The sequence below is a fragment of the Staurois parvus genome, unplaced genomic scaffold (genome assembly GCF_062004578.1).
Source record: "Staurois parvus isolate SC_StPar_1 unplaced genomic scaffold, SC_StPar_1.0 ptg000780l, whole genome shotgun sequence".
NCBI classification, from domain to species: domain Eukaryota; kingdom Metazoa; phylum Chordata; class Amphibia; order Anura; family Ranidae; genus Staurois; species Staurois parvus.
In genome coordinates, this window is record NW_028318576.1 from 896,036 (window position 1) to 924,009 (window position 27,974).

A 27,974-nucleotide genomic window follows, 5' to 3' on the forward strand; every position below is an offset into this window, starting at 1 on the left:
GCTCTGTCCCCGCTCTGCCAATATACGTGGCCTACCACTTCGTGGATGAGTTGCTGTTGTTCCCATTTGCACCCACTTTGTTATAATACCACTAACAGTTGACTGTGGAATATTTAGTAGCAATTGCACGGATGGACTTATTGCACAGGTGGCAACCTATCACGGTACCACACTTCAATTCACTGAGCTCCTGAGAGCGACCCTTTCTTTCACAAATGTGAGGTGATTGGAACACCTGAATCCAATGATTCAGAGGGGTGTCCCAATACTTTTGGCAATATAGTGTGTGTATGTGTATATATATATATATATATATATATATATACACACATACACACACATATACAAGCAAACATGTCAATGCACTCACTGAACTTGGCAGCAGGAGAACTGCAGTATAGCACGTAGTGAATGCTTTTATTACAATCCCTTTGATACAATGGGCAGCCAATAACCACTGAGATCTAAGAACAAAGTTATTAATACAAGGATGGATTAATCACAGATCATACCTCTAGCCGCTACAGAATGTAACAAAACCCCTATTCATAGTCACTTCCTGCCCACTTCTCCTTTTACCTTTAGCATGTCTTTTATGTCTGATGTGTCTCTAATCTTTCTGTAGTTACTGATCTCTGTGGACAAAATGACAGCCCTGGATTTAATCATCCAGTTCAACAGCTCAGCAGATTCCTCATCAAACCTGAGGAAATAGGAAAAAAAAAACAAAACATAAAAAGACAGAGGTCATTTAAGTATGATTTTATTAAATTCCATAATGTCTACTTTCGATAAAACTTAGCTGAGAATCTTCAAACAACGGACCACAACATAAGTGTCCATAAAATATGTTACTGATAATTTCTTTTTAAAATTAGGTTATGGAAGCTTATGATAAAATGTAATTAAGAATACCACAAAGTGCTTAAATGCCAAACGTGCAGAAGAAAGGTTTAGCAATGGGCTGTCTAGACCTGGATTCAGTGATAAGAGCATCTCAAGCAAAGGGTGGTGACACATAATAGCAATAAAACCTAGACATCATTCCTTAAAAGAATGTAGTCTGATTAATGCAGAAGAGGAGACTGAAGAAATTCTTCCTCCTGCCTGCAGCAGACTGAATAAATCATCTCAGTCTAGGCAAGGTAATTTGGCTGCAGTTCTAGGACAGCTTTTCAATAACAGACACAGCTTTTTGGGAAAATTATACTGAGTTTATTTTAGCTCAAGGAATGTACTTTTACAAATTTGTATAGCTCCTGAAAAACAATTTTTAGTGTTCTACTTTCTTGTGAAATTATCACAGGAAAAATAAAAAAGCAAAAAAAAAAAAGCATAGTTTATTAGTGAATTCAATCTGTCCTTTTTATTCTACATAATAACTTTTATATTTATAGAAGAAACTCACATTTTCTTTTCCTCAGCATCCAGGCTCAATTGGCGCTTCCTTGGTGGTGGTGGAGGAGGGAGCTCTTGTTTTATTAGATGGCTACTACTGTGTTCTGTTACAGTCACTGTCTCAGTAATAACTTTCCGGGAGACTTGCTTCACTCCAAAATTGGTTACTGACTCAGTCACCTAAACACAAAAGGCAAATGAATGGTAACACTGCTATTACCAAAATTTTTATCAGATACAAAGATAACCTCCACAAATCAACTAATTGTGTTTTCTGAACAAAATCACCATTATCCAATACCTAGAAACTAAAATGCAAGGAAATTAAACTAAGCACAAATAATTCAACAATGCTAAAAAGGCAACTAAAACTTACTGTTATAACAATTTAGTGAGAAACTAAGCGCCTTCTCTTTATATGCAAAAAAGTGATATATACTGCCTTACACAAACAGTGTATATTCTATGCAACAAAATATAAATAATTACTCAACCATTAAGTGTGACAACAAAAATAAAAATAATACAAAAAATGTTAGCTGCCCCTTGGAGTGGAAAATCACTTGTGACCATGTAATAAAATAAGGTATGGCGCTAAACATACATATTAGGTGAACAATATTCCAACTGTGATAGAAACATGTAAAAACCTAAAAGTGATATACAGTCATGGCCGAAATTGTTGGCACCCTTGATATTTCTCCAGGAAATCATGTATTTCTCACGAAACGTATTGCATTAACACATGTTTTGCTATACACATGTTTATTCCCTTTGTGTGTATTGGGACAAAACAAAAAAAGGGAGGAAAGAAAGCAAATTCGACATAATGTCACACAAACCTCCAAAAATGGGCTGGACAAAAGTATTGGCACCCTTTCACAACTGCGGATAAATAAGAATGTTACAAGCATGTGATGCTCCTGTAAACTCACCTGGGGCAAGTAACAGGTGTGGGCAATATAGAAATCACACCTGAAAGCAGATAAAAAGGAGAGACGTTCACTTAACCTTTGCATTGTGTGTCTGTCTGTGCCACACTAAGCATGGACAACAGAAAGAGGAGACGAGAACTGTCTGAGGACCTGAGAACCAAAATTGTGGCAAAATATCAACAATCTCAAGGTTACAAGTCCATCTCCAGAGAACTAGATTTGCCTTTGTCCACAGTGCGCAACATTATCAAGAAGTTTGCAACCCATGGCACTGTAGCTAATCTCCCTGGTCGTGGACGGATGAGGAAAATTGATGAAAGATTGCAACGCAGAATAGTCCGGATGGTGGATAAGCAGCCCCAAACATGTTCCAAAGACATTCAAGCTGTCCTGCAGGCTCAGGGAGCATCAGTGTCAGCGCGAACTATCCGTCGACATTTAAATGAAATGAAACGCTATGGCAGGAGACCCAGGAGGACCCCACTGCTGACACAGAGACATAAAAAAGCAAGACTACAGTTTGCCAAAATGTACTTGAGTAAGCCAAAAGCCTTCTGGGAAAACGTCTTGTGGACAGATGAGACCAAGATAGAGCTTTTCGGTAAAGCACATCATTCTACTGTTTACCGAAAACGGAATGAGGCCTACAAAGAACAAAACACAGTACCTACGGTAAAATATGGTGGAGGTTCAATGATGTTTTGGGGTTGTTTTGCTGCCTCTGGCACTGGGTGCCTTGACTGTGTGCAAGGCATCATGAAATCTGAGGATTACCAAAGGATTTTGGGTCGCACTGTAGGGCCCAGTGTCAGAAAGCTGGGTTTGCGTCCAAGATCCTGGGTCTTCCAGCAGGACAATGACCCCAAACATACGTCAAAAAGCACTCAGAAATGGATGGCAAAGAAGCGCTGGAGAGTTCTGAAGTGGCCAGCAATGAGCCCAGATCTAAATCCCATTGAACACCTGTGGAGAGATCTTAAAATTGCTGTTGGGAAAAGGTGTCCTTCCAATAAGAGAGACCTGGAGCTGTTTGCAAAGGAAGAGTGGTCCAAAATTCCGGGTGAGAGGTGTCAGAAGCTTATTGATGGTTATAGGAAGCGACTGATTTCAGTTATGTTTTCCAAAGGGTGTGCAACCAAATATTAAGTTAAGGGTGCCAATACTTTTGTCCAGCCCATTTTTGGGGTTTTGTGTGACATTATGTCATATTTGCTTTTCTGCCTCTGTTTTATATTTGTTCCAATACATACAAAGGGAATAAACATGTGTATAGCAAAACATGTGTTAATGCAATACCTTTTTTGTGTGAAATACTTGATTTTCAGGAAAAATATCAAGGGTGCCAACAATTTCGGCCATGACTGTAAATGAATGAGTCCAAAGTCAAGAACAAAAACAAAAAAAGGGGAGATTTATTTTTAACTGGAGATTTGCTGTCATTTTTGACTGTATCATATCATAGATCAAGGTCAATTATTTAAAAAATGTTGATAGGGCTAGTAGGTTTTTAACCTTCCAGTAGCTGAGGATAAAACATTCGGTCAAAATGTTTTTCTGATTAGTACTTATTAATTATTTTTAGGAGGAATATTTACCTTACAAATGAGATATTAGGCTAAAGATCTATGTAACACATGGGCCATGTAAGTATGACTATATACAGGACTGCTTAACCCCCTTCCGAGTGTTTGCATATATACAGCCTCATAGAAGTTGGTCTTTATCCATGGGACAGCATATACAGTTAGGTCCATATAAATTTGGACACAGGCACAATTTTAGTTTTTTTCAGGTATTTACCAAAACATATTCAAGCTATAGTTATATGATGGATATGGGCTGAAAGTGCACACTCTCAGGTTTTATATGAGGCTATGTACATCCAAATTGAAGGAAGGGCTTAGAAATTACAGCTCTTAAGAGTAGCCATCCCCCCTTTTTCAAGGGACCAAAAGTAATTGGACAATTGAAACAAAAGCTGTTTCATGGCCAGGTGTGGGCTACTCCTTCGTTATTTCTTCATCAATTAAGCAGGTAAAAGGTCTGGAGTTGATTCTAAGTGTGGTATTTGCATTTGGAAGCTATTGCTGTGAACCTATATCATGCTTTCAAAGGAGCTGTCCATGCAAATGAAACAGGCCATTGTAAGGCTTCAAAAATTAAACACATCCATCAGAGAGATAGCAGCAACAATAGAAGTGGCCAAATCAACAGTTTGGTACATTCTGAGGAAAGAACGCACTGGTGAGCTCAGCAACACAAAAAGACATGGATGTCCACGGAAGATAACAGTGGTGAATGATCACAGGATCCTCTCTATGGTAAAGAAAAACTCATTCACAACATCCAGACAAGTGAATGACACTCTACAGGAGGTGGGCGTATCATTGTCAAAGTCTACAATCAAGAGAAGACTTCACGAGAGCAAATACAGAGGATTCACCACAAGGTGCAAACCATTCATAAGCTTGAAGAATAGAAAAGCCAGATTAGACCTTGCCAAAAAACATCTAAAAAGCCAGACCAGTTTTGGAAAAGCATTCTTTGAATGGATGAAACTAAGATTAATCTGTACCAGAATGACAGGAAGAAAAAAATTTGTGGAGAAAGCTTGGAACAGCTCATGATGCAAAGCACACAACGTCATCTGTAAAACATGGTGGAGGCAGTGTGATGGCATGGGCATGCATGGCTTCCAGTGGCATTGGGTCATTGGTGTTTATTGATGATGTGGCAGAAGACAGAAGCACCCGGATGAATTCTGCAGTGTTTAGAGATATACTGTCAGCCCGGATTCAGTCAAATGCAGCAAAGTTGATTGGACAGCGCTTCACAATACAAGTGGACAATGATCCAAAACACACTGCAAAAGCTACCCTGGAGTTTTGAAGCAAAAGAAGTGGAATATTCTGCAATGGCCAAGTCAATCACCTGATCTCACCCCAATTGAGCATGCATTTCACTTGCTGAAGACAAAACTAAAGGCAGAAAGACCCACAAACAAAGAATAACTGAAGACAGTTACAGTTAGAGTCTGGCAAAGCATCAGAAAGGAAGAAACACATTATTTGGTAATGTCCATGGGTTCCAGACTTCAGGCAGTCATTGCCAGCAAAGGATTCTCAACAAAATATTTAAAATGAACATTTTATTTATGATTATATTCATTTGTCCAATTACTTTTGGTCCCGTGAAAAAGGGGGATGGCTATTCTTAAGAGCTGTAATTCTTAAACCCTTCCTCCATTCGAGCACTCAGGCACTGCCCGAGGGCCCGGGGTCAGTAGGGGGCCCCATGACATGCCCCTGGTACCTTTTATAGGCTTTTTTGGGTGCTTTGAGTGTGGGCAAGGACACAGGGACCCCATGATCCCCTATTGCCCGGGAGTCCTATGAGTTGTCAGTCCACCCCTGCCCGAGAGTGTGCACTTTTAGCCCATATCCATTATATAACTATAGCTTAAATATGTTTTGATAAATACCTGAAAAATCTAAAATTGTGCCTGTGTCCAAATACATATGGACCTAACTATACACTGTTGTGTTTGTGCTGAGAGTGCACTGCACAGCACACTCTCAGTACAGTGAAAGAGCTCTCACCAAGAGCTTTGGTTTTTGTACTAATGATGGGGGAACTGGAAAGCATATTTCCCGATCACATGATTGTTGCAATAGCCTTTGAAATGCTGTCACAGTGATCAGTCACCGTACAACCCGCCCCTATGTCGTTTTCTCCTCTAGAATGGAGAAAAAAAGATACAATCTATCTTTTCACCTTGCTAGAGAATAAAATTGTAAACGAAAAGGCTAATTATCCAGGTTACACTAAGTAGTTGGATTGATATGTACAGTTTTATTAACCCATGTCAAAGCTGCCAAATTGTGTTCAGGTGTTAAAATTTGTTTTACCCTCAATCACGAAGGGGTTAAAAACTAAACACAGGCAACACTTCTCAGAGATGTAACAGGTTATAGAGCTTTTGTCAAACTGCAAAAAAACATCTTTTAGATACAATACCTGATTAGTATAATCTTCCAATAAATGCACTAGTTCATCCCATTTTTGAGCAAGGTCTTCCATATCGGTCTTCAGTTTCTGCGATGCTTTGCTACTACCAATAAGTACAACCACGTCCTGGGCCAACTCATGCAAATGATCAAACGTTTGCTTCTTCATTCCTAATTCTTCCTTTAAGCTCTAAAATGACAATGCACTATACAGTTTTCCTCTGCACACTAGCACATTTGCAGAAAATGTTTATAAATCCCACTTGGTAATGAAAATACTCTTACATTTATAAATGTTTAACAATAATGAATGCTTACCCTACCCATTTATAAAGAGGAACTTGCAAAAAAAGGGCTAGAGAAATACTAATGACTGTGTGCAGGTTTTTATTTTTTATTTTTTTTCAACTATAATGCTCTGTCTTTTTCTTCATCATTTTAAACACGTATCTTTATTGTTTGTTTAATAACTATTTGTTACGGCTGCATTGAGCAGTACAAATGTACACAAAACAGTAATTAAAGGGGATGATGAGATACAATAACTTTTGTTTGCTTTCAATCTTTTCAGGGCCAAAGAAAATGAATGGTAATGAATGACAGGAAAGGATGCATAACATTGACACTAATCTTCTCGTTACTAGGTGAAGCCTCACTTCCTTCAAGCATATTTCTACCCTTGCCTTTTCTACAAGAAATTCCTCACATAACTAAGATACTGTACTCACCGCCAACCTCCTCACATTCACACTCAGCTCATTCTGATCTTTAAAGTTGCTCCTCTGGACTTTACTCAAAGAATCTTCTTTTTCTTTTAGCCATATTCTGAGCAAGCTCTAGATGCAGAACAAGAGTATTGAAATTGAACAAAGGTGTGTTAAAAGTTCACTTTTTTTTTTTTAAATAAAATCCAGCTCCCCAATACACCAATATACAATTAATGTACCTCAGTTGCAAAAATATTCAAACTCGCTTTGATCTTGACAGCAAGGCCCTACCTTACCCTATGTTCACACCTAAACGTTTTCCACAGCGTTTTGCATTTTGCAGAAACGCCTACAGTCCATTTAATATGATTTGCTATGGGACAGGTTCACATCTCCGCGTTTTCATCCAGTCCATTTTTTGGAAAGGGTCAGGGACTTTTTTTAAATGCAAAAAGTTGAGTTTTTGGTTCTATAGACTTCAGTGGAAACGCTGCAGAAAAGCATGTAGTGTGTTTTTGCTGCTTTTTTGAAGTGTTTTGCATTTTAAATCTGCCTAGCAACAAGAAAATAAATAAATAAATAAAAACCTGCAAAACACATAAAAAACGCATGTGCAAAAACGCAAAATGCACTGCAGAAACAGATCAAACGCAAACTAGCCTGTAGGACCCTGGGAGCAGATTATCAGCTGATCTAATTAGCACACACATCCTGCACTGACCTCATTAGTACAAACCAGGGGCGGACTGTCCATTTGGAAACTCGGGCACTGCCCGAGGGCCCGGGGTCAGTAGGGGGCCCCATGAGATGCCCCTGGTACCTTTTTCATAGGCTTTTTTGAGTTTGGGCAAGGACACAGGGGCCCCATGATCCCCTATTGCCCGGGGCCCCATGAGTTGTCAGTCCGCCCCTGGTACAAACCCTTCACCCATCAACTATTTTTTCACAGCATCCCCGGGGATCTCTCCCCACATGCATTTGCCTGGCTACTTTAGCATCCCATCAGACAGGTTCAGGCTCCATAAAACCCACGGGACACCCCTGATGTAATACAAGGGCCTGCTTGGATATAGAGTGATTGGATAGGTGCTGTGTCCTCCTATTATACAGTTTTGGTAAATCTAAAGGAGATAAGATTGTATAGTGTATGGCCACATTTATAAAATTAACTAGTTGCGCTTTCATTAATTGTTAATGGCACACCAAACACAGAAATACGCACACATTTAGCCACATGAAAAAACAGTTGACAAATGCAGCAAAATGCGCAGTAAAAAATGTGCAACTCACATCATGCCAAAATGTCCAATGAGCTACTTTGCCAAGTTCAGTGCAGCCCATTGAAATCAACAGGCTGCCCTACATGTGTCACTGGAAAAGCGAGCCAGAGAATGGGGCCTGGAACTGAAATTAGTATATTTACACAGAACAAAGGAGGCTCCATTCACATCTGTATGCTTCCGAACGCATGGCAATCTGCACAGAAAATACACGCTTTGCCATGCATTTCCGAAACAAACTGCAAATGTGCATCGTGTCTGTGTTGTCATTACATGTTAAAAGCACCCCAAGTCTGGCAAACTCACTAAAAACTTCGGTAATGCACGAGCTCTGCTCCAAAAAAAAAGTTCTGGAGCTTTTCTGGGGCAATTGTTGCATGTCTAGTAGCTCATTCAAGTGAATAGCCTGCCCTATGCGTGATGAGTGAAAATGCCCCAAAACACCCAAAACAAACGCATGTGGGAATGTGAGTCTTCACTACATGGAGATGTGAACGGGGCCTGACAACTGAGTGTTTCCGTCCACTCCCTCCTATGTACTTGTATAAAGATGGCCATACACTATGCAATCTGATTGTACAATCTCAGTATGATTTCCTTTTGATCTGCCAGAACCATGGAATAGAAGGACACACCTGAACAATCTATTTCATTTGTATCAAATCAGACAGGCCCTTGTACTACGTAGATGATGGGAGAAAGGTAGTATTGTAATGAGGGAGGTGTGGTCCAGAGTGGTGAAAAAAACCCTCTCATACCCTCTTCTGTAATGCAACAGGGACGTGAAGGCTTCTGGGACGTGGTCTACAGGAAGTGAATGCTGAGAGACCATCTACAGGATATTATGCAATCTGAAAATCAATTCAAAATCTCCCAGAAACTGACAAAAAATTAATTAAACGTTCTGTGGATGAGGTAAGTGAGAGAAAAGTACATTGGGATGGCCGGCCCAGAAATGGCATTGGAAAATGCTTCTATTTATTATGAGAACGTGAAATTCTTCCTGAAAAGGTGAACTTATCCTTTAAGAATATCAATATTAAAATAATCATTAAATTGATTCCTACTTTCCCAAAACATAGATTACAGGTACATATGTTCAAAATAATATTTTAAGCTGTTTTCAAAATGAAAAAAATAGTTAAGTTCACAATCATTGAAGTCAGTGTATTTCAAAATGTGGGTATTGAACCACTGATGGGACTGCAAGGCTAAGAATTTCTATGCAAAACTGCAGTGCGGAAAAATACACTTCATATACTGCCATGTACTATTGGCAGATACCACAGACAGCATGGTGGAACTACCGGTATTTGTTTTCAGTGGACATCTCAAAGAGGATTGCTTCCTAATTGTATGCTGGTAGTGTACATGGGATGCGTATTCCATTTTAATAATATAGTTCAAGGGGCATGTCCTATTGACTGTAAGTTAGGTCCCTTGTGCTGGTCTTTACGTTTTTTTATTTTGGCTGCACTTTACATTGTTTGCAGGCTTTATTATTCAATTGGCTTTAACAGCATTATTATTCTAATGCAATCGCAGTAGTTCATTTAGGAGAATGGACAAACCTTTAATCTGAAGCATAATTTAAATAAACCTTACAAGTGAAAAAACAAAGTTTTCATTTTTTAATATAATTGTTCCTATTGAACCTATTATTAATCCCTAATCAGCCTTTATTAACTCCTTCCTCTCCTTCTACCCTTATCTCTCCCACAAAGTATTTTTTGCTGTTTTTTGTTTAATTATTTTTTTATTTCAACCATACATATGAGCTGTTTTTAATCTTTATTTATCACTTCTGTTCGTCTTTAAAAATGGCATTAAACAAAAAAAAAAAAAAAAACCTTTAATTAATTGGAAATTACAGTGAGATACATTGTCTACAATATCATTAATCAAACAAATGTATAATATTGTACATTATTACATTTTATTGACTGTAGATTACATGTAAATAAAATATTTTTTATATAAAAATATTGCTAGCCATATAAAGACAAATTAAAGCAAATGTGGCTTTCTTTAAAGCAGAGTTCCACCCAAAAGGGGAAGTTCTGCTTTAATGCTTTGTCCCCCGCTTCCCATCAAGGATTGGCACCTTTGGGGAGCAGGTACCCGAATTTAACAGGTACCCACTCCCACTTCCGCTCCGATCACCTAGGCGATCAGAAGCGGAAGTTGTCCTCCCTCCCTGTAGTCTTCTGGGACATATGACAGATCCCAGAAGACTACGGGGCCATTCACAAAGAACATCTCTTCTCGAGTAATGCGCAGTGGGCACCCGCCTGTGAAGCCACAAGCTCACAGCCAGGTGCCCACACTAAAGATGCCGGCACCAGGGAGAGAAGATGGCGGTGAAACCAGCGGTGGTGAGGACAGGTAAGTGGCTGTATTTTAAAAGTCAGCAGCTACAGTTTTTGTATCTGCTGACTTTTTTTTTTTTTCAGCTGGAACTCCACTTTAAGTCCTTAAAATGGGTGAAAATTTCTGGAAAGCCAGAATCAGTAATATATTTCCATACCAGCAGTTTCATTTAAACCGTGTGCAAGTTAAAAAAAATATAGGCAACTTAGTCAGCATAGTATTACACAAACAATTGATATGCATATATAGATTTATTTGTCCCCAGTGAATTCACCAAATTCAACAAACATTCCCACAGTGGTCCTGCGCTGGCAGGGAGGCATCAGCACATGCTCATATACGCCAACAATACTTGCCATTATGTATTTTGCAACTTGTCCAAGAAACAGAATTGGAACACACATTGCCAATTACCCCTCATTACTTCTCAATTAAACAAGGAACTGATTGGAAATGATTGGCCTTGTTGCAGAGAGATTATCCGGTAATTTGGAAAACCTCCGTATATAATATCAAATATTTCTAAGACTTCATAAATTCCTTTAAGTTGTTAACATTGTTAATGCATCTGTGCAGTACAAATTCAAAAATTTTCACTAAAGCGGAGATGGACAAAAGTGCTAGGGTAGAAAGTACACTTAAAACACTGCAGCTGCTAACTTTTTCTGTATTTGAGAATGAAAACCATGTTTCCCATCTTTTTTGAAATACCAGGAAGCTACTAAATTGGACTGACTGTCTTCTGAAGTCTACATTTGTCTCCCCTTCCCCCTCTTAAATACACATACACACAAACAGTGCTTACTGGATTAAACATTTAAAGCATGGCTTAATACTGCAGCAAATTACTGAATCCCTAAAATAGTAGCTAAAATGAAATACAGATATAAGTGGCCACTTGTAGTCGCATTATTTGAAATAATATTTTTTAAAAAGGGAAGAGATGGCTTTAAAGGGGTGGAATGACACAAAAACATGACTGTAATCCATATAAGCAGGATACATGCTGTTACATCATAAAACTCTGACATAATTCTTCTTTAGATAAACTCTGAGAACACACATTCTACATACATTTTGGCTTATTGAGCTGAATTCGTTAGAAATCAGTGCCTGCAGTAACCCAAGCAATAGAAAACAAAGTAAAAAATATATACTTTTTTAGCTGCCTATGAAAAAATACACTGAAAGAGGAACTTCAGTACCGTGTCCACCATTATGATGCATGAGCAGATGTGACAAAGGTCTCCGCTCAAGCCTTTGAATCCTGGCAGAACCTTTTGGCACATTGTGCACATTCAGATTTCCCGCAAATACACAAAGAAGGCAAAAGGTTAGGACTCCCATAACTGCCATGTTGTGCTTGAGAACCTGCAAATATGCCCTTGAACCCATAAGCCTTGCGGCACATCTGCGTATGAACAATGGGCGGGCCACAAACACATCATTCTAGCCTAGGCAAGAAATGAGGGAGTGCTGCTTTGTAGCACAAATAAATGTAAAAAAAAAAACATACATTTACAGTTGTGTTCAAAATAATAGCAGTGTGTTGAAAAAAGTGAATAAAGCTCAAAATCCTTCTAATAGCTTTTATTTCCATACACACAAATGCATTGGGAACACTACACATTCTATTCCAAATCAAAACATGAAGAAAAATATATCAAATTTGTGTTGTTCCTCTAAAAAAATTGAAGAAAAGTGAATATTAGACTGTTCAAAAAAAAAAATAGCAGTGTTTGTATTCTTCTTTACAAACTCAAACATTCACTATATAAACTGAAAAATGTTTGAAGATTTTGCTTTCCTTTGAATCACTTAGTTAATATTTAGTTGTATAAGCACTGTTTCTGAGAACTGCTGTACATCTGTGTTGCATGGAGTCAACCAACTTCTGGCACCTGTGAACAGGTATTCCAGCCCAGGATGATTGGACTACATTCCACAGTTCTTCTCTATTTCTTGGTTTTGCCTCAGAAACTGCATTTTTGATGTCACCCCACAAGTTTTCTATTGGATTAAGATCCGGGGATTGGGCTGGCCACTCCATAACGTCAATCTTGTTGGTCTGGAACCAAGATGTTGCACGTTTACTGGTGTGTTTGGGGTCGTTGTCTTGTTGGAACACCCATTTCAAGGGCATTTCCTCTTCAGCATAAGGCAGCATGACCTCTTCAAGTATTCTGATGTATTCAAACTGATCCATGATCCCTGGTATGTGATAAATAGGCCCAACACCGTAGTATGAGAAACATCCCCATATCGTGATGCTTGCGCAACCATGCTTCACTGTCTTCACAGTGTACTGTGGCTTGAATTCAGTGTTTGGGGGTCGTCTGTCTCCGGCCACTAGACCCAAAAAGAACAATCTTACTTTCATCAGTCCACAAAATGTTGCGCCATTTCTCTTTAGGCCAGTCAATGTGCTCTTTGGCAAATTGTTACCTCTTCAGCACATGTCTTTTTTTCAACACTGGGACTTTGCGGGGGCTTCTTGCAGATAGCTTGGCTTCACATAGGCGTCTTCTAATTGTAACAGTACTCACAGGTAACTTTAGACCTTCTTTGATCTTCCTGGAGCTGATTGTTGGCTGAGTCCTTGTCATTTTGGCTATTCTATCCATTCGAATGGTAGTTTTTCGCTTTCTTCTACATCTTTCAGGTTTTGGTTGCCATTTTAAAGCATTTGCGATCATTTTAGCCAAACAGCCTATCATTTTCTGCACTTCTTTATATGTTTTCCCCTCTACAATCAACTTTTTAATCAAGGTACGCTGTTCTTCTGAACAATGTCTGGAACGACCCATTTTCCTCAGAATTTCAGAGAGAAATGCACTGTAACCAGCATGTACAACATTTGCTGCCCTCCTTCCTTAAAGAAGGGCAATAATTGCCACCTGTTTTTCAAAGAATGAATGACCTCACTAACAGAACTCCACACTGCTATTATTTTGAACATGCCCCTTTCAATTAGTGATTCAGTTACACAGAATCAGCAGCATGCATGTCATGACTGTTGGGTCTGTTGGATTTCTATTACTCTACTACACCTGCTAGTAAATTATTTGCCATGTAGAAATATCATTTCTACAAAAAACAGTGTTTGATCAGGTTAGTGATGTCTGACTGCTATTATTTTGAACACAACTGTATAGCCAATTGTGAGAGAGGGAAATGGTAGGAGGCAGTGCAACATGACATTTACGCAAGGGTGCTTTAAAGTGGTTGTAAAGGCTCAGGGTTTTTTACTTTCATGCATTCTATGAATGAAGGTAAAAAACCTCCTGTGTACAACAGTGTCCATAGCCCCCTCAATACTTACCTGAGCCTCATCACGATCCAGCGATGTGAAAGACAGCCTCGGCTGTTCTGGGTCTCCGCCTCCCCATGGGCTGAGACAGCAAATGGGAGCCATTGGCTCTCGCTGCTGTCAATCACAGCCAGTCAGCCAATGAGGAGAGGGGGGGGGCAGGGCCAAGCCACGGCTCCGTGTGTGAATGGACACACAGAGAAGCAGGTGCCCCCATAGCAAGCTGCTTGCTGTGTGGGGTACCAGACAGGAGGGAGGGGCCAGGAGAGCCTGTGGGTGACCCAGCAGTGTATAGCATGTTTGTTATTTCCCCCCCCCCCAAAAAAAATTACCCTTTAGAATCGCTTTAATTTTGACTCATATGAAAATATTAACTATAAAAATAAAATATTCTGCAATCGTATGATAATATAGTTTAATGAATGTTCTTCGTCATTAATTTCTTTGATTATATAATAATTACATTTATAAATAATAAACATGTAACATTTTTCTACAAATCATGGCATCTGAAGCAACAAATACTGACGGACAAATCATATTCCAACACCTTTAAACACTTCAATACCAGGCACTTATAATCCCCTTCCTGCCCAGGCCAATTTTCAGCTTTCATTGCTGTCACACTTTGAATGACAATTGCGCGGTCATGCAACACTGTACTCATATGACATTTTTATCATTGTGTTCACACAACTAGAGCTTTCTTTTGGTGGTATTTAATCACCACTGAGTTTTTTTATTTTTTGCTAAATAAAACAAAAAACACCTGAAACTTTTGAAAAGAAAAACGCATATTTCTTCGTTTCTGTTATAAAATTTTGCAAATAAATAATAGTTCTTAGGTCAAAATGTATTCTGCTACATTTCTTTGGTGATAATAATAATTGAATTTGTATTTTTTTTTCAAATGTTTCTATTATTTCTTTTATTTTTTATTACACTTTTTCTTTTTTTATTATTTTATTTTTCAGCACACTGTGACTAAAGCAATACAATGTTACCATAGTAACATTGAACTACTCTGAGCAAGTGATCAGGATTTTTTTTTTTAACACAATATGATTGCTAATGCCAATTTCATTGATATTTGCAATCATTGTTACTGAATGAAACTGATTCATTCAGTGTTTTGCTGCGATTAGCTGTGATTGGGCAAAGCTGATCACATGATACAGATGGGCTGTGATTGGCCCTGTCTGTATCATGGGACTGCCTTGACCGGTCACAGCTAACAACATAATTGTATACAATGAATGGCATGACAGGAAGCCATCCAATGGATACAATTGACATGTGATCTGCTGTGATTGGTCACAGCGGTCACATGACACTGGCAATGGCCTGTGGAAACAGCCGGTGACAGATCGTGCCGCTGCACCATATGACACCCAATCACAATGACGAGTGTCCCACCTGGCTGTCAATCTGCTATAGGCCGGACTGGAAAGTGTTAAGCAATACTTGCCAGTGTTAGTTGATAGAAATGAATGTTATGCATTTAAATTGACCTTTATCATTAGGACTCAGAAGTTTTGGATGTCCCATACCTGTTCTTCTAGGAGCTTCTGCCAGAGGATAAGAACTTCCTGCAGCTTACTCCACTGTTCCTCTGTCCAACGACAAACCGCAGCCCATCTTTCTCCTAGTTTCTAAAAAGATTAGAAAAAATATTTAAAAACTGAAGTAGGGTCTCTCCCATGCATTATAAATTGTATGTGTTTGCATTTTAAAGTGTTTCATACAGTCATGCTATAATACAGTTTCTATCTGTCATAACTGCTTCACACATAAATGTGTCATACATCAATGTCATTCATAAAACTGAAGTAGTACTAATTTAAACTAAGTACTACATGATTCATCTTACTATAAGCATTCACAGTGTATATAAGTATGTGTTACAACTGGCCAGGCAAACCCACTGTTACAAAAATGCAAACTCACATTTCAGTAAGATACAACATTGTACTACAAATCACTGACCTGTAACTGTGTTTCCAGTGCAACTGTAGCCCCCTCACCACTGTTTTCATCCACAATAACCACCATGTGGGTTAAAGAGTTAACTTTCACCTGCTCAGTTTCAAGATCATTCTGCAGTTTCTAGTAAGGAATAAATAAAATATAAATAGTCTAATATTTACAAAATCATGATTTTTTTTTTTATTTTGTCAAAATTACAACACAGGCCAACTTACTGTAATTTAGCATTATCTGTATCTAAAATAAATTTAAAAAAAATTCAAAGGCAACATAAGCATGTGATAATTGAGCCAGCCTATAACAAGACCCTGTGGTTATAACACTTTAACAGCTAATCCTGCTAGTACACCGCCATAAATGAAAATGGGGTTATTTTGTGATTTTAACAGCCCTAATTTTAAAACAGGGAACTGCCTTTTTTTAAAAGACTAGAGTTCTTGTCTTTTATTGTACTAGAGTTCCTCCCAAAACTTTCCACGTTAATGTGCATGTTAGCATACACCAATATTCTAATAATCCTAGGACCACAGGCTGAATGACCAGTTAAAGGAGGAAACCAGGAAGGAATCTGAGATCCAATTCAGATTGGCAGATCTGGTAGGTGGGTAAAACAGACGTGAAGGAAAGTGGTGGTGGTGGGTTATAGGCAGCTTACCTGGAATCTTGTTTGAAAAAAAAAATGTAAATCAGTGAAAGCTTTAACCTGCGTAAGAGAACCCGCAAGACTGTTATTATAGCTCTATAGGAAAATAACTGATAACCCACAGAAAGATGATTGGTTGGGAGTTTTTCTCCCAAATGTAACTCTGGACACAGAAAGGACCCAATGAAGAGACCAGGAAGGGTGAGAGACCCTTGAAGACTATTTTCTGAAATGTAAAAAAATAACATTGAGGAGGGAATTTTTTTTAGAATAAATTATAAAAAAAATGTATTGGCATCTTTTTTTAAACTCAATTTGCATTATATTCAACTACAAAAAAGTCAGTGGATAGCAATTACCTGTCTTAGTATTCCTCTAAATAGTTTTTCTAGACCTGTTGGTTATAGATCAGGAAGATGTCCTAATGCCTTTCAATACAAATGCCCCAATAGGCTGTAATGAATGTACGTGTAGCTGTGCTACTACATGCAGCAGTATGCCTTCCAACATTATAAAACTGAATATATGAATGACTTTAGGTTCTGCATCTGAACCAGTTAACTGTGTCCTGTTGTGCAGACCCTAACCATACATGAATAATACCACTTCCATATTTGCTAAGCTCTGCCCTTCAATGAGCCCTAATCTGCTAAAACCATGACAAAACAAAATGTTTCATTAAAAATTGCTATTTTTAGTTGAGAAATGAACTAGTAGTTTTGCACCGAGTTTTAGGTATGGCATTAGTCAGAATTTTAATATATTAATTTCTGGTAGCTTCTGATTCTTTCACTGTCCATGACATAAAAGGAAGAATCAAATTTTTCATGGAAAGCCATAGTAAGATCAGCAGGACCATACTATGGCTCCTAGGGGATATTCCAAGAGTAGGGTCCCAGAATGTTGTAAGAAGCCAGCAGATAATTGAATCTACCAGTAGGTATCCAGAAAAAGGATTATATTTGACAGATAATTACAAGAATCAGTAGTACAACTAACACTTCGAAAGTGATTTAGAAAAAAAATATTATTTTATAAATTGAAGGCCCATACAAATATGTTAAAATTATATAACTAAGGAACATAAATGACTCGTTTTTGCATACTTTGTGTTCTTCAATTTGCTTTTTAAAGGTCTCAAAATCATCCCCATAAGACTTTGTATCCATCTTGCGAATTCGCTCTTCCGTGACAGTCAACCAGTCAGACAGCTGGTCCAGTTGTTTTCTTTGCAAATCCATCAGCACTTCATGCAGCCTTCCAAGAAGCAAAGTAAAAACAAGTTAAACCAGGTAAAACAAGAATTTTTATAAGATAACATCTCAAAATCTAATTGCATGCTACAGGCAGGATTTTCACCTAGTACCTGGCATGCCTGTACAATGTGATTTAGTAGTACATTTTCAGTGAACTATGAGAAAAACTAAAGGGACAATAATGCAGATAAAAATGTAGGTTAGTTACCGGATTAAGTTAGACATTTTCATGCAGTACTAAGGTCTTCCAATGTTACTAAACCAAAACAACAATAAAACAATATTGCATATAACAAAGTATATATAGTAAGAAAACAAAAATCATACTTGTCAATTGTTTATTGACTGTATACTGTTTATATATCACCACTACACACTATCATTTTAAAGCCACATATTGCTTCACCCTGTAGATAAACATTTCCAACACCTCTGCCATTTCTCAATACAACATGTTATATACACTCATCGGCCACTTTATTAGGTGCGTCTTGCCAGTGCCAAGAAAATATCCCCCACACTATTACACCACCTTCAGCCTAAACCGTTGATACAAGGCAGGATGGATCCATGCTTTCATGTTGTTTATGCCAAATTCTGACTCTACCATCTGAATGTCACAGCAACCAGTCTGCCCATTCTCCTCTGATTTCTTACATAAACAAGGCATTTTCATCCACACATGCCACTCACTGGATATTTTCTCTTTTTCGGAGAAAAAGACAGTCGTGTGTGAAAATTCCAGTAAATCAGCATTTTTTTAAATATTCACACCTGCCCATCTGGCACCAACAACCATGCCACGTTCAAAGTCACTTAAATCCCCTTTCTTCCCCATTCTGATGCTTGGTTTGAACATCACCAAGTTTTCTTTACCACATCTAGATGCCTAAATGCATTGAGTTGCTGCCATGTGATTGGCTGATTAGCAATTTGTGTTACCAAGCAATTGATCAGGTGTACCTAATAAAGCTGCCAGTCAGTGTATGTAAGGCAAAAGCAGAAGAAACAATGGAAACACATTCCAGCATTCAGCAGCAGAAGCCTGTTTTGTAAGGTTACCATTTAGATCAGAAAGGATGCAAGAAATACATTATTATACCAAAGAAGGCTTCAGCAGGGCAGTGGGGGACTGCAGATTAGGTAGATAACCACTGAACAGCAATGAGCGGAAGAATTTATTGCTGCCATTGGCTCAAATAAAGAATGTTGCCATTGAACACCAATAAAGGGTAGGGCTTATGCATTGCTGCAAGGAAGGGGTGGGGGAGAGTTACTGTCGACACTGACCCTGAACATGTACGGTTGGTGTCAGTGAAGGAGGGAGGGGCAGTATATATTGTTTCCACTGGCACCCATAAAGAGTAGAGTGTATTTATTGCTGCTACTAAACACCAATGATAGAGGGTATTTATTGCTGACACTTGCACTAAACACTTATAATGGGGAAGGGGGGTTAGTTATAGATGGTGTGTGTCTAGATGTATACTGATCAGCCATAACTTTATGACCACTGACAGGTAAAGTGAACAACATTATCTCATATCTTGTCACAATGGCATCTGAAAGTTAGTGGAATATATTAGGCAGCAAGTAAACATGTTGCCCCTGAAGCTAATTTGTTGGAAGCAGGAAAAAATATGCATAAACTTTCTGGGCTTGGGTAGCTGCACACTGGTCAGGGTGTCCATGCTAATCCATGTACACAGCCAAAAGTTCCTACACTGGGCACATGAGCATCAGAAATTGACAAGGGAGCAATGAAAGAAAGTGGCCTGGTCTGAGTGCATGTGCACCACTAACAGTAGAAGAAGGCAAGCCAAAGGAGGCAGTGTGATGCTTTGGGCAATGTTCTCCTGAAACTTTGGGTCCTGCAATTCATGTGGATATGACTGGTCACATACCACCTACCTAAACATTGTTGCTGACCAAGTACACCCGTTCATGGAAACAGAATTCCCTGATATGGTTCTTTCAGCAAGATATTGCACTCTGCCACAACACAAAAATGGTTCAAGAATGGTTTGAGGAAGACAACAAGGAGTTTGAGGTGTTGACTTGTCTTCAAAATTCTCCAGATCTCAATCCAACTGAGCATCTGTGGCATGTGCTGGAAACACACATCCAATCCATGGAGGCCTACCATGTACTTAAAGGATCTAGTACTGTTAGCTTGGTGCCAAACATACATTCAGAGGTCTAGCAAAATCAATGCCTCCATAGGTCAGGCTTGTTTTAGTGGCAAAAGGGGGACCTACTCAGTACTAAGTGGGTGGTCATAAAGTTATATCTGAGTGGTGTATATACACACTGTGCCACTTTATCAAATCACAGTGTACTAGAAAAAATTCAAGCACTCTAGCCTTTGCTTTTTATATTCTGACTGCCAATGCTAAGTAATCAGCTGTATATCACCAGTTTTTTCACCTTTTCATTTTAATCCTCAATTCTACAGCAGAAAGTTTTATTGTGTTTATTGTGCCCTCCAATCCCTCTTGTATTGAACTGTATTGTTACTGTACTGTCTCCCTCCATAATGTAAAGTGCTGAGCAAACTGTTGGCGCTATATAAGTCCTGTATAATAATAATAATAATTGTGTTAGGACTTACAGGGCCTGTTTTGTCCCTTGACACTACATTATAATAAATAGCAATGCCCATAGAGAATTTAACATTTCAATATCAAAATAAGCATTGTATATAGCATGCACTGTAATTCCAAGTTCAAGCCTTAACGTTTATAATCACACATATACAAATGCTGGATCAGGAGAGCTGAAAGGAGGGATTAGTATATTCATTATAGCCAGGGAGAGGTAACACAGGGCCTAGATATCATTGTAGGCCAGCGAAAAAGGATTTTCAAAAGAAGAAGCACATGAGAATTGAACATCTCTGCACCTTCAATAAACAACACCTTTGGTCACTATGTCTATCTACTTATTCACATATTATTTGGCTAATTATATTAGCTAAGAAATCATGTCACTAGAATTGGGTGTATATGAGACAATATTATTATTATACAGGATATATATATGTAGAGCAGTGTGCTTGACTGCAGGACAGCGAACAAGGCGAGTGTACAGATATGACAGCACAGATGGCTACAGCATGCACGTTTAGAACAGGCACTATGAACTTCTTTAACCATACATTTATTTTCATTATTCCCACCCTTCACCATTGTACTACCTACAAAAGATGAAAGTTCCCCACTGGAACTGCTACAAGTCTTTTTAAAATCTGAGCAACCCCACTTAAAACCATGGAATAAACACCTTCAAAATTTAGCCTTATATAAGTATAAGTGACAGCAGGATGGCCTTGTCCGTTCCTGTCCATTCAGTTCAATACAGTAAGAACCTAAAGATGTTCTTTACTGGAAGTGACAAGTTCACGGAGAACACAATATTCAGTTTAGTGTGAACTTCTAGTCATTCAACTACCCTCCAAATAGTGAAGAAAAAGAATATACATTATAAGCATTTCTTGATTTTTTTGTTTTCATCATTTTCTTAAAATGTATGTATGGGTTATGGTATATGAGTGTATGGTATGCTATGTAATGTACTGGAGTGAATACCATATTTGACATATTTCCTGAACAGGTGTCCCACTGGGAGAATTTCCAAATTACTATACCAGACAGAGGTAAACACTGGCATAAAAGTGTCAGGCAACTCAAAGATAACCATCAATATACACTATATTGCCAAAAGTATTGGGACAACCCTCCAAATCATTGGATTCAGGTGTTCCAATCACATCCATGGCCACAGGTGTATAAAATCAAGCACCTAGGCATGCAGACTGCTTCTACAAACATTTGTGAAAGAATGGGCCACTCTCAGGAGCTCAGTGAATTCAAGTGTGGTACTGCGATATGTTGCCACCTGTGCAATAAATCCATCCGTGAAATTTCCTTGTTACTAAATATTCCATATGCATATATTAGTCAGCTGTTAGTGGTATTATAACAAAGTGGAAGCACCTAGGAACAACAGCAACTCAGGCCACGTAAAATGACAGAGCGGGGTCAGAGCATGCTATAGTGCACAATGCGCAGAAGTCACCAAGGGGTTTATTTACTAAAGCTGGAGAGTCCAAAATCAGACTCCCTTATGCATAGAAACCAATCAGCTTCTAACCTCAGCTTGTTCAATGAAGCTTTGCCAATGAAATCTGGAAGCTGATTGGTTTCTATGCAGAAGTGAGTCTGATTTTGCACTCTCCAGCTTTAGTAAATAAACCCCCAACTGTCTGCACAGTCAATAGCTAAAGACCTCCAAACTTTGTGCGGCCTTCAGATTAGCACAACAGTGCTTAGGGAACTTCATGGAATGGGTTTTCATGGCCGAGTAGCTGCATCCAAGCCTTAATCACCATGTACAATGCAAAGCGCCATATGCAGTGGTGTAGCACACTGCCACTGGTCACCAGAGCATTGGAGACGTGTTCTCTGGAGTGACAAATCATGATTCACTGTCTGGCAATCTAATGGACGTGTCTAGGTTTTGCGGTTGCCAGGAGAATGGTACTTGCCTGGCTGCATTGTGCCAAGTGTAAAGTTTGGTGGAGAGGGGATTGTGGTGTGGGGTTATTTTTTAGGGGTTGGGCTTTGCCCTTTGGTTCCAGTGAAGGGAACTCTTAAGGCGTCAGCATACCAAGACATTTTGGACAATTTCATGCTCCCAACTTTGTGGGAATAGTTTGGGGATGGCACCTTCCTGTTCCAACATGACTGCACCCCAGGGCACAAAGCAAGGTCCATAAAGACATGAATGAGAGAGTTTGAGGTGGAGGAACTTGAATGGCCTGCACAGAGTCCTGACCTCAACCTGATATAACACCTTTGGGATGAATTAGAGCGGAGATTGTGAGCCAGGTCTTTTCATCTGACATCAGTGCCTGACCTCACAAATGCATTTCTGGAAGAATGGTCAAACATTCCCATAGACACACTCCTAAACCTTGTGGACAGCCTTCCCAGAAGAATTGAAGCTGTTATAGCTGCAAAGGGTGGACCAACTCAATATTGAACCCTATGGACTAAGACTGGGATGCCATCATGTTCATGTACATTGGCAATATAGTGTATGTTTGTGATACAGTAATATACAGAGATTTGTTAGTTAAAAGCTAATTTTTGTTTCCGTGATATTAAAGCAATACATGGAAAACCATGTGAAAACCAGTAACAAAAATGTGTGTATATGTAAATTTATACAGTCCTGTATATGACAGTGGCGGCACATAGACAAAGAAACATGCCCGTCTCCCCCTGGATTAACTATAAGCTGTCCAAAAACAGGTTTGGATGTTTTTAAATATTATAAATTATTTAATTAAATATTACAAAAAATGTTACTGTTGTAGCCATAAAAACAATCCTGTACACTAATATAAGAAGAACTGGACTTTAGCTTTTATGTAGAAAACATAACACCGTCATTAAAGTAATATTCAAAGCAATTAAAAAAAATAACAAACATGGCATACTTACCTACTCTGTGCAGTGGTTTTGCACAGAGCAGCCCTGATCTTCCTCTTCTCAGGTCCCCCGCTGGTGCTCCTTGCCCCTTCTTCCTGCCAAGTGCCCCAGAGCAAACAGCTTGCTACGAGGGCAGCCAAGCAGGCTCGCTCCCAAGTCACTGCTCTACAGGTCCATTCACACACACAGCCATGGCTCAGCCCTGCTCCTTCTCTCTTCTCATCGGCTCACTGGCTGTGATTGACAGCTGTCTCAGCAAATGAGGAGGGAGAGTCGCCGAAAAGATAAGGCTCTCGTGCACATTGCGCCATCATGATGGGACTCAGGTCTGAGGCTGACAGGGCTGCTGCACACAGATTTTTTACCTTCATACACAGAATGCATGAAAGTAAAAAGCCTTGGAGAATTTACAACCACTGTAAGACCTTCTGGGAATTCTTTCCAATGGAGTTTCCATGTTTCCGTGCATCAAACATCCAGCAAGCTCCCGTACACATATGAATCCAAACAACAGAAGGGATTGAGCACATATCTTTTTGCTTTGGATAAAGAAAAAACAAGATCTGTGCTCCATACTCTCTGTTTTTGTATATGATCTACCAGGTAACAACCAAAATTTTAAGTAGCTTAACCAACCGAGACTGCCTATCCATGCTTTCTAAGCGGAGAGCTTCCCATCGTGAATTCAGTAGGGTCATTTGCTCTTGAATCTCATTTTCTTCTTCCACCGAGAGATCACCTTGGGCAATCAGTTGATTTCCTGCTTGCAAAACATTGCCCACACTGCTCTGATGTGCTGTTAGTTCCATCATAAATGCCTGAGGAAGAAGAAAGCAAATTAAATATTATATGTTTTCCAAATATTGTGCAATGACCACTCATCTTGAAACGTTGAAGTTGATTATAGAGTAGATTTTTTTGCCATTAAAGTAGAACTAAAGGCAAAAAATTTTTCTAATTTTTGATAGAGCAAAAGGAGGGTTATAACCCCTGCCAGGTTTTTCACCATTCCTGTACAATTGGGAAGATTTCTTTTCAGTTCTTGTAGCATAGTCAAAACAGGAAGCTCCAAAGTGAGCGAATCACTGCTTGTCACCAGGGTCAATAGATTTCCCCTATATTACTATTATGGGGGAAAGCCAAAATTTTGGATTTTCTATTACTTTCAGTGATAACAGTAAACAGGACAAACAGAGAGAAAGACTCTACCTAACGGGGGCACAGACAACACAAAACAAAACCTGACAGATGTCCTAATCCCTCTCCACTCGAATGAACTAGAAAGATGCTCTGGGAATTCCTGGTTTCTAATTGACAGCCTCATAAGCACTCCAATGAAATGTACCACATTCCTTGTATATATTCAACAACAAAAAAAGGAAACAATCAGCGGGACTTTTTAGATATATGAATAATATCCACTTTATAAATAATAAATTTCAGAATTTTTATTCCGTGCAAGGGAGCTTTGATTTGTAAAAAAGCACATAAAATAGTGCACTATTTAATATACAGTATATTAACCTATATAATCGTATAACAAGGAATACATTGACACTGGGGGTTATTTACTAAATCTGGAGAGTGCAAAATCTAGTGCAACTCTGCATAGCAACCAATCAGCTTCCAGGTTTTATTGCCAAAGCTTGATTGAACAAGCTGAAGTTAGAAGCTCATTGACTACCATGTACAGCTGCACAAGATTCTGAGTGACTAAATTTTAGTAAGTCTCCCCCACTATCTTTATGTTAGGCCTGTACACACCTATACTGTAAAATGTATACAAATCCAAACAGTATAGTTACAATATGTCGACCCCCATTGGGCCAATAAACACCTCAACACATTTTGTGGATAAGCCACTTCTATCATCCAGTCAAGTACAAAGAAATTTTTGTGATTTTATGATTGGATGTTTATAGTGGATACTGGTTCACTTGGCTGTGAACAATATACTCCATCAGTAGGCAAACACCTTGGTACATTAATTTGTCTTAGCATCAGCCATCTTGCAGTTTACTGTACAGTCTGCAGAGAATAGTTAAAAAAGGGGGAGAGAAAAGTGGAACAAGGAGACAGGGGTACTTCAGTGCATGTAGCATGCTGATAGGATGATAGAGCAGAGTGATTGGAAGATAAGCTCAGGGTGGTGCTGGGTAGGGGACCTGTAATTAAAAGTAAACAGAGAAAGACCAGGTCCCTTTTCCTGTTAGACAAAGCTAAGTTGTGTAGCAGAGCTGTGTAAATCTCAGAATGAAATATACAGAATTATTATTACATATAATAAGCTTACATACAGTATGACAAAGTATTGATATTTTGAACATTATTTAAATTCAGAACCACTTAACAAGCAGGATGTTGTAAAACTCAGCTGGCAATTACCCAAGATCATTTTGTCCTCCCTATGTTCTATTATTTTACTAATTGTATATGCCAGCCTTTCTCAACCTTTTTACCCTCCAAAAAGTAGTCAAACCTACTTCATGAGTAGTAAATTGTTGTTTAACTTCTTCTACGTCATCCGATATATCATCTTGTTCCTGAAAAGTGTCTTCTGCCATAAGAAGCCAAGTGAGGACATCTTCAAGGGCTACTTGATAGCTATCAAGATCCATTTCCACTTCATTTACTAAACTTGGTGTCTCAGGTCCAGTGTCTCTATATGGTTCATCTAAGACCTACAATAAAAAAAGAATTATCAAATCAGAAGAAAATTATCAAAAAGAAGAATCAAAAATTATAAATAGCCTTTATGTCTTTGCCAGACTCATCTTAATTTAGCAGAGATTTTCAATTTTTTTTTTAGGAGATCTCAACCATGCGTTCTGTGTCTGTGAAATACTACTAATAAGGTTGTAATAAGGGAAAGGAGCACCAGGTTATCTTTATCTGTCTCTACTATTAAGAAACTTAGACAAGACTTTTCAACCCTCCTGATCCCTTGTCACGACTGTTTTTTAACATTTTTAAACTTTTTCTAGAATTTATCTTGACTCTCTTAAGTGTTTTTTTTTTAATATAACAGAACCGACAAGGGCTAAAAGAAAAGGAGGATGCATCTGTCAGATTGGTTAAGGGTCTGATTAATGTATGACACCAACTATGTAAATATATACACTCACCGGCCACTTTATTAGGTACACCTTGCTAGTGCCAAGAAAATATATGCCAAACACCATTATACCACCTTCACCAGCCTGAACTATTGATACAAGGCAGCATGGATCCATGTTTTCATGTTGTTTATGCCAAATTATGACCAATATCGCAGCAACCAGTCTGCTCGTTCTCCTCTGACCTCTGACATCAACAAGGCATTTGTGTCCACACAACTGCCACTCACTGAATATTTTCTCTTTTTTGGACCATTCTCTGTAAACCTTAGAGATGGTTTTGTGTGAAAATCCCAGTAGATCAGCAGTTTAATACTCACACCAGCCCATCTGGCACCAACAATTGATTTGAACTTCAGCAAGTCGCCTTCACCATGTCTAGATGCCTAAATGCATTGAGTTGCTGCCATGTTATTGGCTGATTAGCAATTTGTGTTATTAACCACTTGCCGTCCGCCTGCTGTTTATAAACGGCAGGACGATGGCACTCCAGGGGCGGGTTGCCGTTCATAAACAGCACCCACCATTTCTAGCTGTGCGCGCTCCCTGGGAGCGCACAGCACCACGATCCGGTGCCCGCTGTGTCCTCCGGACACAGTGAAACACCGATCGCCGGACGGGATCCCGATCATGTGATCACTGATTGGCAAATCAGTGATCACATGCAAAGTAGTAAGCAAGATGTCACTTGTGACATCATTGCTTACTACATGTAAAATCTGTGAATGATCACAGAGGTCACATGGTACAAGGCTATTCACAACAGCCTTGTACCATGTGACAAGCTGTGACCAATCACAGCTCACTCAGTATTTCTCAATGGCTGCAAGAATGCAGAGAGAGAAGGAGAAATGATTGCTTTTACATCCTATATGGGTGTAAAAGCAATCACTGTAAAAAAAAAAAAAATCTTCATCACCCCCCACAAGTAGTACAGTGTCACCATGGTGACAATGTACTGCTAGGGTGACAGTATGTAAAAAATAAATAAATAAATATAAAAAAATAAAATAAAAATGTAAAAAAAATGTTTATAAATTATAATTTGTGGTTATATACTAATTTGCCTTTTTTGTTTTTTTTACTAAAAAGATAACTGAATACATTTCGGCCAAGATTTATGACGGAAGATTATTGATCGCTATAGGGGCGTTTGGCAAGCCTTGGTAAAACAGTCAAGTGTGAATGAGCCCTAACACTAGCTGTGATGCCAGACAGGGAGCCCACCCCCTCCTGGAAAGCAGTCACACAACACTGCAGATAGAAAAAAGGTGACTGCTTTGATAGCAAGTGTCTGTCTCCATTTCCCTGCACTCACCCACAACACTTGCCCTGGACTGCAGAGGTGAAACACTCTTCTTGCTGGTGCTTATCTCAGGTATACAGTGCTGACAATGTGCAAACTTAAGCAGCTATATATAAATGAGCAGGAATACCGCTTTATCCTGATGGTATCCTTTACTTCTTTTTT

At 38.9% G+C, this 27,974-nt stretch overlaps 1 protein-coding gene across 9 annotated transcripts in view; it reads right to left on the minus strand.

The window, feature by feature from the left end:
- Positions 1-27,974, minus strand: part of UTRN (utrophin) — a 943,118-nt gene that overhangs the window by 676,663 nt on the left and 238,481 nt on the right. For all 9 annotated transcript variants that reach the window (XM_089654601.1, XM_089654598.1, XM_089654599.1 and 6 more), the window contains 9 exons: positions 25,871-26,068; positions 24,024-24,205; positions 17,743-17,893; positions 15,994-16,113; positions 15,558-15,659; positions 7,069-7,176; positions 6,351-6,530; positions 1,409-1,578; positions 580-703 (listed from right to left, as the gene is read on the minus strand). In XM_089654601.1, the coding sequence (XP_089510727.1) occupies positions 580-703; positions 1,409-1,578; positions 6,351-6,530; positions 7,069-7,176; positions 15,558-15,659; positions 15,994-16,113; positions 17,743-17,893; positions 24,024-24,205; positions 25,871-26,068 (1,335 nt within the window). The remainder of the gene's footprint in view (positions 1-579; positions 704-1,408; positions 1,579-6,350; positions 6,531-7,068; positions 7,177-15,557; positions 15,660-15,993; positions 16,114-17,742; positions 17,894-24,023; positions 24,206-25,870; positions 26,069-27,974) is intronic.